The 12,939-nt window shown below is 38.0% G+C and overlaps 1 protein-coding gene across 2 annotated transcripts in view; it reads right to left on the bottom strand.

Moving 5' to 3' along the window:
• Window positions 1-12,939, bottom strand: part of Ano10 (anoctamin 10) — a 168,233-nt gene that overhangs the window by 44,352 nt on the left and 110,942 nt on the right. For both annotated transcript variants that reach the window (XR_007344337.1, XM_015489409.2), the window contains exon 11: window positions 9,082-9,198. Coding sequence is in view for 1 of the 2 variants with exons in the window: in XM_015489409.2 (XP_015344895.1) it covers window positions 9,082-9,198 (117 nt within the window). In the remaining variant the exon portion in view is untranslated. The remainder of the gene's footprint in view (window positions 1-9,081; window positions 9,199-12,939) is intronic.

Below are 12,939 nucleotides of genomic sequence, written 5' to 3'. Positions count from 1 at the left end.
GTGGGGGCACTGGATCAGATGGCCACCCAAACTCTGAAAACAGTGTCAATTCTAGCTTCCCTTTACCTCCAGCCTACTGGACCCAGGCCTGACTTTAGACCTGAGAACCATCCTGTCCCCAAAGTCTGTGGTTCTGGCATTGCTGGACACTGGCTTTCTTAGAGGCTCTTTTTTCAGATTCAAAATTTCATTGTTTTTTAAATTTTAGTTTTTAGAAACTTTAGATTTTCTGAAAGATCAAGCAGACAGTACAGAGCCCCATATAGCCTACCACAAACATTTAATGTGAATATATGTTGTCAAATCATTATGTGATTGTCTACCCAAGTCAAACACTTTAGCACCCTCATTCTATGCTGTGAATTCTCATACTTTCCATTAAAAATGCTCATGTATCTACCATAACTTGAGAGCACAAAGCAGGGGAAGAAAAGTTCAGGAGCTCTTAGGAAATGTTGGGGAAATGGTTAAAACACATTTAACCCTATTAATGTGTTTTTTGTTGTTGTTGTTGTTATTTATTTATTTTTTTTCTGGTGCTGGGGATTGAACTCAGTGCCCAGAGTCACACACACTAGGCAAGTGCACTACCACTGAGCTATTCCCCCTGCCCAACAAAGAACTTTTTTAAAAAATATTTTATTAGTTATAGATGGACATAATGCCTTTATTATTTATTTTTTATGTGGTGCTGAGAATCGAACTCAGTGCCTCACACATGCTAGACAAGTGCTCTACCCCTGAGCTAGTAGTCCCCCTGCCCAACAAAGAACTTTTGATGAGGCTTGGGAGTCTCACGCCTGACTTGAGGCTTCTGGGAGCTGTAATAAGCATAGTGATATCTTTTTAAGGTCCTCATCTTGCTCTTTTAACTGACTCCTGAGGCTGTTACCTTTCTCAGAGGCTCCAGGCAGCTGACCCTGATCCTTGGCTGGGATGTGTTCCCTGGCTTAGGGAGGGCTGGTTGCCTGGGCTGGTTAAGTGGTGACAGCTCTAGGATGTTGTGTCCTTGTGCTCCAGGCCATCAAGTTATCAAACGGTTCCTGGATAAGACTCCTTTCTATTTTTAATTGGGTCTTAAAATGACTGAGAGTTGAATAAATCAATTTGAATAGAAATAAAAGGGCATCACTAGGATGGTATTTACCGTGTAGAATTCTTCTTAAAGGTCTCAACCTACTGAAGCCTGATCATTTGAAGATGCCCTTTGCAAAGCAAACTGTTTTACTTTCCTCAGTTGGCCTCTCACCTTTAAATGTATCTAATTTGCCTATATATTTGGAAACACTGCAGTTTCCTATTTGAAATGGAAAAAGCTCTGTTTGCAGGACATTTCCTTCCATGTTCTCTATTGCTTTCATTGCCACCCCTCCCATGGCCAGAGAAACAGCTGACTATACAGGGCACTTCTCCACGTGAGCTCCTGCCTCAAGATCATTTGATGCTCTGGTTAAAAGGTTGATTTCTGGGCCTTTCCAAGACCATGGGATGAGTCTTTGACTTTATAAAGCAAAAAAAAAAAAGATTTTGTGAACCCAGTCCAGAGCATACTTGCTCACACACTCACTCATCTGAACTCAGGACTTTTTGTTGCTGCAGGGTGGCGTTTGGCAGAGAGATGTAGTAAGGGGGAGGTTTTCTTAAAATGTAGGTTCTTGGGTCCCACCTTAGATTTAGGGAATCAGTGTGTTCAGGGCACAGAGTCCAGATACATGTGTTTTTCAAAAGTTTTACATTTAAAATACACAACCTTGGCAGGCTCAGTGGCACACACCTGTAATCCCAGCAACTCGGGAGTTGATGCAGGAGAATCACAAGTTCAAGGCCAACCTCAGTGACTTAGCCAGACCCTGACTCAAAGTAAAAAAGTGTAAAAAGGGCTGGAGGCACAGCTCAGTGAGAAGAGCACTTGTGTAGCATGCACAAAGCCCTGGGTTCAATCCTTAGTACCAAATACAAACAACAACAAAAAACAGCATTATTCAAAAACTGTCTGATGACTTAAATTTCTCAATCATACCTTGTCCATAAAATAGGAATTGAGTTGAAAACTAGAAAAATTCAAGCATAAATTAAATATAATATAATAATTATTCATAACTATTAACAATTTCTATTGACAGGCTACTATCAATTTCTAGTCACTTAACAGTCACAAGGTCCAGGGACAGGACAGATTATTAATGAGATGCACTCTTAAATATATATATTTTCAGTTACTCTATTTTTTTTTTTAATCTGGGTCGGGGACCCAGCAGAAGCTGTCTCTGCTTTTGGCCCAGGGGAGCAGCCCAGTGAGTTGAGGCTACACTTAGTTACAAAGCAGATGGTAAAATGTCACAGGAAAGCAAAGGAGAAAAAAAAATCTACATCCTAGAAATGGCTCCAGTTCAGCAGGTAAACCAAAGGCCTTGCCAATTAGCTCCACTCTGAAAAGCATGAGGTGGTGCTGACCTTCTGGTCCTTCTGGACCCCCTGGGCTGTGAGACTAGGAAAAATCTTTGTCTCTCCCTGATAGCAGCACGAACTGCGGGCCCTCGCAGCAGTGTGGGCCTTGTGGCAAAGCCTTAGGTCAGCAAGAAGGAAGCCACTGCTACTGGATCTTCTGTCCAAACTTTGGTTCTCAGATTAATAATTACAAGAAAAGAAAAAAGTAGAGACAGGAAGGGAGGAGCGCTCTTCCTGGGTTTGTCCGATGCTGAGAGATCCTGACCACAGTACTCATCATGGCTCCTGCCCTTTCTTTGGCACAGAGAGCTTAAAAACCATCTTGAGGCTGGGGTGTGAATCAGTGGTAGAACATGGGTTCCCACCTCAGTACTGAGGGGAAAAATCCTCTTTAGAAGAAGCCAGGGATGTCCTGTTTGAAGGCATGTGGTAAATAACACCAAGTCAAAGCCCAATTGACAATTCTCTGTCTCTCCAGAACATAAGAGCAATATCAGCATCCAAATCACCTTTTCTTACAAGAGACTGTTAATAGAGAATCACATCTATGTCCTCAGGAGGAAAAAACTCCATAGAAACTTAAAATCTCTTAGATTTTTTTCTTCTTTTCAAGTAACGCGAGGTAGAATTTTGGCCAGTTTTCATTTGTCAATTAAGATGAGTGTAAATAAACTTTCCTTTGGAGTTATGGCTTGCCCGCTGTCAGGAAGAGTGCTTCTGAAGGAGTCTCAGAGCTGACTGGAGATGTCACTCAGCCATGGCCACAGTAAATACACACCCTGACACCCCAGCAGAAAACAACAGCCCTGCCTCAGGCCTTCAGGTAAATGTATTTAATGACCTTGAAGCATGTTAATCATAACAGAGATCAATAAAAAATTTTTTTGCTTTTTAGATAAAGCTGTGGTAACATGAAATACTGAGGAGAAAGCTTATTAACACAAGGCAAGATCTTGTCTTGACATTGAATTAAACATGTACACACTAGCCAGGAATCTGCCTGCCATAACCTACAAACGTCACCAGAAATATAATCATTGGAGAAACAAAGCTCATGTAACCAACCTCAGAGTCCATCAACAGATGAATGAATGGAGAAAATGGGGTACATATATACAATGGTATTATATTCAGTCATAAATAAAAAAATGAAATCATGGCATTTTCAAGAACATTCAGATGTGAAATGATTGGGCTATGGAAGGAAGCCTTGACCCAATAAATAAATTAATTCCCCGATGGATTTAACTGAGCGGTAACTGAAGGTGGGTAAGGTATGGCTGAAGGTGGGCATGGTGCGGGGAGCATGCCTTTGGGGTATGTATTTTCTATATGGCAAATGGAATCTCTCTCTGTTTCCTGATCATCAAGTGAGCCACTTCCCTTCACCACACTCTTCTGCCATGATGTTCTGCCTCACCTCGAGCCCTGAGGAATGGAGCCAGCTGTCTATGGGCTAAGACATCTGAAACCGTGAGTCCTCCTCTAAAATTGTTCTTGTGTCAATCTTTTAGTCACAGCAATGAATAAGCTAAAACATGTACCTTCCCACACAACTTTAAACCAACACCTCAAGTTTTTTTCAACACACACGTTTTTTTTTTCTTCCTCTTTTTAGTATTTTTATTGGTACATTATAGTTGCACATAATAATGGTATTATAACTTGGCCATATCACTCCCTAAACTACCCTCCACCTTGCCCTTCTCCCATTCCCTGATTCCTTTCATCCACTGATCTCCCTTTGATTTCCATGAGACCCATGCTCTCACCCCATAACCTTTCTTGTCCTTTTACCTCTCCATCTCCCACATACAACACTCGATCTTTTGAGTTTGGCTTATTCTTTACCTAATGGTCTCTAGTTCCATCCATTTTCCTGAAAGTGCCATAATTTCATTTTTTAATTTATGTCTGAATAAAATACCATTTTATATATGTACTCCATTTTCTCCATTCATTCATCTGTTGATGGACTCTGAGGTTGATTACATAGTTTGACTATTTTGAATTGTGCTGCTATACACATGGATATGCATGTATTACTATAATATGATGACTTTAATTCTTCAGAATAATACCAAGAAGTGGTATGGCTGGATCATATGGTGGTTCCACGCCAAGCCTTTTGAGGAATCACATATTGATTTCCATAGTGGTTGTATTAATTTACAATCCCACTAACAGTGTAAAAATGTTCCTTTCTCTCCACATCCTCTCCAACATTTAATACTGTGTGTATTCTTGATAACCACCATTCTGACTGAACACCTAAATTTTCATCATAAATTAACAGATGTGAAATATATTTTCTAGCATATGATAAGTATCAACACAAAAATAAAGTCATACTTTTAAAGCCATTCAAAGGATTTTTGATATTGTAGTGATATGAAATCCATCACCATCCATTTGAAAAATACATAAATATGCTCTTAATTAATAGTTAAATTTTTTTCCCCCCTCACTGAACTCATATTTTCTTTCAAGGAATTTTATCCTAGAAATTTTTTTTTTTTTTGCTTTAAAGTCTTTATAAAGCACTCTCTCATACTTATCTATAATAGTATAAGTTGAAATTTAAAAGCTTTTAAAATTTCATGTGACATACATCTCTCTCTGTAAGTGTTAAAAATAAATATTCTTACAACTGCTGAACATAATTTTTTGGATACACTGAAGAGATGCATCTCTTAAAGAGAAGGATTTGGATTTGGTGATTGGGGGGGGTGGTGCTTTACTGAACTCAGCTTAGCCTCTAACATCTCCATTTTAAAAGGTTCTGTCACCTGAGAGGTTTTCATACTGGGATCCAGGCAAAGGGTAAGGCTCATTATAGAAGGGAGGTGCTCCTTTCTTCTGAAAAGTGGGACAAGGGCCATCAAGAAAGGAGAGATGGCCAGGATGGCCAGCAGGACACAGGGGCATCCTTGGGCAGTTAACATCTTAGGAAACAGTACATGTATAATAAACCAAACATCTGAAAACCCAGGCCCCAAAATTATCTGCACCTACCAAAGTTAGAGGAGCATGGCTGTTTGGAGGCGCTACACTCTGCCTACCCTTCTCTGTCCATCCTATTTTTCTGGCCCTCACTCTGTCTCTCCTTCAAACAAATGCAAAGCAGATACTTTAAAACACTTGAAATTCCCAGCCCATGGGTCTGTCCTCCTGTCTTGGTGTCTCTCTGACCTTAATTGAGAGGTTTACAGAGGAATTTACAAACAAACCTCATTTGCCTCATATTGCTACTTGGTCTCCATACTTGATTCATAGCCACAAACTTAATGCAAAAAATTTATTTGATGTTAAAATAAAGTTTATTCTATTTCACCTGATGTGTATTTTTTCTAAGGGGGAAAAAGGGCTTACGATGAATGTGGGGCAGGGAATAGAGGAGGAAAGAGAAGGGAAAGTAGAGGATGTGCTCACATGTGCCCACATGTGTCCAAAAAATGGCTTAAGGAATTATTCAAATCACCAACATGAGGATCATTCCCTATTTACTTACATTAACCTTTTAAGTGCCGAAAAGTGTACTGATAACAAATGGCAAATAAGACCCTCCCCTCCCGAGAATTACTTTTGACTTCAAAAAAGTAAGACATGCATAGTCAGAAAATTCAAACTGTATATGGAAAGGAAAATCTAATCACTCTCCTCAAAGGTATCTACCATATGGAGTTTGCTGTGAGCTCTTCCAAGAAAACCAAATGCACCTATCAGTAGTCATTCCTTTTTCTTTGCTTCCCTTTTTCCTTTTGTAATTTGACTCAAAGGCGATTGTATTTCTGTGTCTTGTTTTTTTCTACTTACAGCCAGTGCATATGTGTGTGTGTGCATGCATGCATGTACAAATACACATACACACACCAGCACAAATTTCTTTTAAGATAGGATCATGGTTTTATTATATGAATATACCATCATTTATTTAATTAGAAGAATTTGTTGTCTCTAGATTTCTGCTAGCAAAAATGTCTCTGCAACTATATTTTGATACACTGCAGATACAGCCATAACCTTAGCAAGAATCATTTCTGTGTTGCAGAATAATTCAAACCGTGATTCAACTGCATTCGAGAAAGGCTGAAGCAATTTACACCTCTGCCAACAGTACATAAAAGAATGTCCATTTCTCATATCCAATGACAGTGGGTTATCAACAACATTTCCTAATAGAACAGAATGTGGCATTTCACTGGTGTGTGAATTTACATTTCTTTAATTTTGTATGAGGTTAAGCATTTCTTCATTCTTTACCCTTTAATTACCAGATTCGGTTTGTAGAGACTTTTTTTGAACTAAAGATAGTAATCCTTTGTGACATATGCAAATATTTTCCCAGTTTGCCCAATTCCTTTGAGTTCATTTTTTTTGGTCATATAGTAGCTTTAAATTGTCCTTTAAGATTTGGGTTTGGGGTTCTAATTAGGAAAGCACCTCCCATTGGAAGATATCCCCAGGCTTTTTAATATACTTTTTCTGGTTCAAGTTTTTCTATTTGAATCCTTCAACCATCTGTATCTGAGGCTGGAGGAAGGGGATTCATAAGTAATAAAACAAATAAAATGCAGTGATTTTCCAAAACAGCTCTTTGTCTCAAACCACATAATATCTTCTTTTTTCCACTAACATATTTATCACTTTTAATATCAACTAAATTCCCAGTTTTATTTGGGTCCATTTAGGAATTCTGCTCTATTTTATTGATCTGTTCATTTATACCCGTATTAAAAATGTATTTAATTATTATGATTACTGTATTATTCATAATGCTTTACTATTTGACAGAGCTTGGGACTTTTTCTTCATTTTTGGAAGTATTCTTGCTGTTTTCAAATGTTTATTTCTACATATTTGAATTGGCACTGCATTTATTTTTTAAATTTACTTATTTATATATGTACATATTTTTAAGACAGGGTCTCACAAGCTGCCCAGGCTCACCTTAAACTTGCAATACTCCTTCTCAGCTTCCTGAATTGCTGGGAGGTGGTTAGGAGCCATTGCTCCTGGCCTGTCATTTCATTTTCACAGGATTGAATTTTTTTTTAATCTCAGGAGAGTTTTAAAAATATTCTTTTTAAAAAATATTTTTTAGTTGTCAATGGGTCTTTATTTTATTTATTTATATGTGGTGCTAAGAATCGAACCCAGGGCTTCATACACACTAGGCAAGAGCTCTACCACCGAGCCACAAGCCCAGCCCTAAAAATATTCTTAATTTAGATCATTATGTTCATAAATTATCACCTAAAGGTTTTATGTTGGGTTTCTTTTGTACATGAGAATTTTCCTTTGATAATATGTTTAATTGGTTATTATTTCTTATGAATGGAAACAAATGAGTTTATATAAACTTTATAACCTGCTTCCTTACCAAATTTTCCTATTATTTTAAATACTTTATCTTGTGACCTTTAGATACATAATCTTCTAGTTTTCTAGTAATGACGAACTTGCCTAGTTCAGGTTACTTCTGGGTTTCTTAGTTCTTCCTCTCCTCTGCTGCCGTGGTAAGCATCTCCAGAACAAGGCTGAGTACCAGTGGAGAAAACGTGCCTCCTGCCAAGACTGTGAATGCTTCAGGTTCCACCATGGAGCATGATGCTGGGTTTTGGTTTAAGATGTGAACACACTGGCTAGCCCATGTGCCAAAAGTGACCTTGCCTAAGACTCAGGAGCACAGGTCCCTTGATCTTCTCCTCTGCTATGTGATCAACGTGAGCACAGCTCTGTCCAGGGCCAGGCTCTCCCTCTTCTGGGGAGACCCCACCTAATCAGGGATATATAGTACTTTAACGTGGGAATCCCCTGTCTATTGTGCTATCTTTGACCTCCTTGCTTCTGTAAGAGGGACAGCTAGTGCGGGTCCTCTTTATATATTTTCCCCATTCAATTCTCCAAACATACAAAACAAAACAAAAAATCCTGTGCAAAGTGGTAAAAGGCTGATGAGACTGTTGTCCAAGATGTCCTAGATGTAGAGCTCGTCTCCTTAGAAGATACTGCCTTATAGATTCTGGTACTTAAATCCCGATGTCTTACCAGAGATAACTAGCTCTGGGCATCCAGGAATTTTCTGTCTCCTTATTACAAGCAGAAAAATCACCCAAATGTGAGCTCCAACATGGCTGCTTTTTGGTTTTCTCTCTGTTATCTGGTGGAATGTGGAAAAAATGGAAAAGCAGTTCCTCCTTTCATGGCAATTTTTGCTGCTTCTACCCACACACTTTCATTCTTTCTCATTCTCCGCAGGATATTATTCAGGATTCTATTTACTCACTTCTCCTTCCCTAAGATTTCTCTATAGAGCAGAATTAGAAACTGTAGGGAGCAGCCCCAAGGTGATTCTCTGAATTCTCTGTCTGTACTTTGGTTGAATGCTAGTTCTAATCTTTATTTAACATTGCTTGAATCTTTTCATATGCTTAGTTTACTCCTTCAAACCTATTTGTTGCTCACGTTATTAGGATTTTGGTTTGGCTATGCCATCTTAAACTGGAGTCCTCTGGATTTATTTAAGTTGGTAATTCAATGCAAGAGAAAACATTTGACTCCCATGAATTATGCTTCCTCTCATTTACTGAAGAAATACTGGGCATTTTTTTTCAGGACAGTTGCTCTTACCTGCTGCTTGAGTGCCTCCAAGGACTCAAATTCCAATCTGGCCAGTTTCATCTGGATATGTCGTGGTTTATCAGGTATGGCAAATGCAAGTATAAACTTTAAAGCCAGGAGTGCATGCTGAAAACAAGAAAGAGCATATGTTGATATGCTAACACTCACTCATGTGTGCAAGGAAACAAATTGGAACCTACCCAGTATGGGATTCTTTTCATTAACCTTAGGTACTTTTTAAGTATTGACTTGTGAAGTATCAAAGACTAATCAGTTATATTTAGTCCACCCCACTGTAGTCCATTCTCTTATGATTGATGTATTTTGCTTTATTCTTTTAAAATTAATTTTTACCATAAATTGATATCCTAGGCCACCTCAATGTTTTATAGAAAAATAAAGTTTATTCCAAAGTCTTCCACAATTTTTTTTCTACCTGAGCCTTAACAATGTATTTCAATGTGCACTATTTGTCAAGCTGATCCATTCTCTGCCCAACAATATCCCTCGGTGCTGCAGCACAGGATAAGCTTCAGTCAATGTTCTTGTGTCTTCGATACAAGGTGCCTTAAACCCTCCGCCTCCCCTTAGTGTCTGCTGCAATTTCTTTCATGACATGATAACCACAAATATTGATTAAATGATTGATGATAACTGATTGTAACCTTATGCTGCTGACTCCACATATAGAAGGATCAATACTGAGAAATGTAACGTGTTTCCATGAAAATATAGAAAATCTAAAACCTGGCTGTTGTTTCCCTTCTACATTAGCATCATGACCAGTTCTCTATTATATAATGACGTGAGATTTAAAATTAACCCAAAGATATTGCTTCCATTGGCAACCGTGCTCTTCAGACATCTAGCTTCAACTTATTGATGCTTCTCCAAACCTAGCATCACCTGTGATCTAGGATCCACACCCACAGATATCTGAGCAATCAAAAGAATAAAGCATCTGTGATGACAGCATGAATTACAAAACATTAACTGCTGTGTACTTTTAAAAGTAAGAAATAATTAAAAGGCATTAAGAAAATCAATGAAGGAGACAGATTATCCTTCAAGAAATGTTACACAATCAACAGAAAAAGAAGACAGTTAAAAAAAATTAAATGAATTCTTTACTGTGACATTATCAAAAGAAGGATGAGGAATAAATAGTAAGTCGATAACTCCTGGGAGAAGCATGACATGGGAAATGCCACAACAAGCAATAACTCAATCAGAAGACTGGTCAGGCCAGGCAAGAGGTCTGGAGTGGACCAGGGTTAGGCAGGTCCTGCCCACCATGACCAAGGGTGACACTGGAACATGCTGAGGGATCAAGAGCAGGAAAACTAGATGGTACAGCCTGGATCAGATGATATCAAATACTGTATTTCTGAACTGAATGAATTCAATTAACAAGAACCTGGATATAATCTACAGAGAATAAACAATTAAGAAAAGGCTATGCTGCACCATTATTTTATTCTATTAGAGTACTGAGGTATAATTTAATGTAAGATGTTCTCTTCAGTTGACATATCAAATAAGAAATAAATAATTTAGTAGATGAAAAAAAATCTTTCATATTTTTCAGAAACTGGGTGGCCTTAGGTTGCTAAAGCCCCATGAAGACCACGTCACTGCCCCCTTTCCATCTCTCCTAACAAATCTGTACCCATTTCCTCTTCCTCAGCGTCTTGGTGGGAATTGGTTTAAAAAACAAAACAAAACAAAATGATCCTGCTGAGGAAGAACACGCTTCCCTTGGGCAAGCCATCTGGAAGGTGTGCTCAGACTGGCTATCTGACTGAGCAAGGCTGCCACAGACCTTAGTGACATGGTTTCCATAGGAACTATTTACAACTCTCATGAACTAAAACAGCTGGCACTGATTTGGCAATATTAATTCAAACATGAGAGCATTGAAACTGATTTAAGTACATATATCAACATACTTTTATGATTAATTCTCTATAATTTATTTTCTTAAAATGTCTCCACAGTGGTTTTCTTTGGATGGTGGCATGTGTGATCTCTCTATCCTTAGACTTTAATGAACATGCATTAATATGAGGGGAAACTTTATGTAAAAAGATAACACAGGGATTCCTCCCTTAATAAATAAATTATATATGCCCTGCCAGGCTCCTAACTCTATATAGTCACTATTACCTACCTGCCCAGTAAACAGACCAAAACAAGACAACCTACAGAGAATCCAGCTTTTATATATGGAGTACAAGAATAAAAGCTGAATGAAGTGGTCACTTCATACTTATTCGAGTATGCAGAGAACACTTATGTAGGGACAGAAGCTAAGATGTGGCTGCCATCCACCACTTTCTAACCTCCCCCTATCTATCATTTTGATTCCCACCCCCTACTTTGCTATACTTCCAGAAATTCCACCAATTATAAGTAGAACTACATATTTGTTTTAATACACATCATTTTTAAAAAGTGAAAAACACCACTGGGAAGGCCAAGGAATGTCAACTGTTCACAGACACTGGTTAATTAATTTAATTAGTCAGAGCTAGCAAATCCCTTCTCGATGTCCACCTCATCCGCACTCTTGGCAAACAGCACTGAATGCCTGGGACTGTGGTGAGGGAGACACATGCAGCTTCAGTGGCACAGGGATGACTTTGAGGAAAAGGGGCAAAGAGAAGAAGAAAGAATCCAATGTGGCTCCATAGTCCGGAGAGGTAAATCAGACCCTCCATATCCTGCTAACTGGTATCTTTTATCCAAGATCCAGAATTCAAGTCATTATGATGGATTAAGTAAGTTTTGTAGTCTAGACTTGAAACCTAAATAACATTTACAGCAAAAGCTCAACTTTTAAAATTATTTATATTTTTGTATATTTTCCACAGTGCTACTCTATTTCAAGGCTGGGAACTGTTTTATGCTAACTGATCAAGGAAAAAAAATGTAAAAAGCATTTTAGCTATTTTGACTTATTTTTTTAAATAAAAGAAAACTTAAGTTGAAATAAGAACTTCTCAAATTTGAAGAAAAACATACTCAAAATGAATAAGTTAGTAGGGTAGAAGGAGCTTAGTTATGAAAACCAATGATATTTCATAGGTCATAATTGTGATTATTCAATAACAATCTGCTTTTAAAATAAAACTCACAAAATTATATCCTAAACAAAGTAAAGAAGAAAAGAAATACTGAAGGGGAAGGAGGGAGATGGGCAGAATTTTAAAACTAATAAATACAAAAAAGTTGGCTCCCTTCAAAAGTTTCATTAAGCATGATTTTAGGGTATCTTAGTTGGAAAAATACAAAGAATAGGACATACAAAATTGGCATTAGTGCTAAAGACTTCTTGGTGCCAGTGACAAAGTATTTAGCCATCAGCCCATTGCTCACCTCTGGTCACTACAGGACTGTTGAACACTGGGAATCTAGTGCCACGTGCACAAACAGTGAGTGAAATCATTTTATTTTACAAAAACTAGAAAATTCGTTATATGGTTGGAAGTAGTAGCTGTGTTTTGTAGTGGCATGTCTTCAAGCCAATCTCTTCTGAAATAAAAATGTAAACTAGAGTTGAATTCTTAGAATTCTGAAAAGCTAATCTGATTCTTGCAGTGGCATATCTGCAGCATTATCTCTTTGCATTCAGAATCCAGCCTCAACTGAACAATAGAAACTCCTTCAGAAAGAGTCCTCTGCTGATTACCAGACAAATTATATGTCCAAATACATTTATGAATGTGACCAGTGGGGCAGAGATAGTAAATATTATGGAATTAGGATTTTACGAAAATAACCTCAGGAATTTTCATTTTAAGGTAGTAGACTGCTAAACATATATATCTACCTCTTCCCAAGGGTTCCCTGAAATGATAGAAAAAA

Source organism: Marmota marmota, unplaced genomic scaffold (assembly GCF_001458135.2).
Source record: "Marmota marmota marmota unplaced genomic scaffold, marMar, whole genome shotgun sequence".
NCBI lineage: Eukaryota > Metazoa > Chordata > Mammalia > Rodentia > Sciuridae > Marmota > Marmota marmota.
The sequence above is the reverse complement of the archived record's forward strand: the minus strand, read 5'-3'. Positions and strand labels throughout refer to the sequence as shown.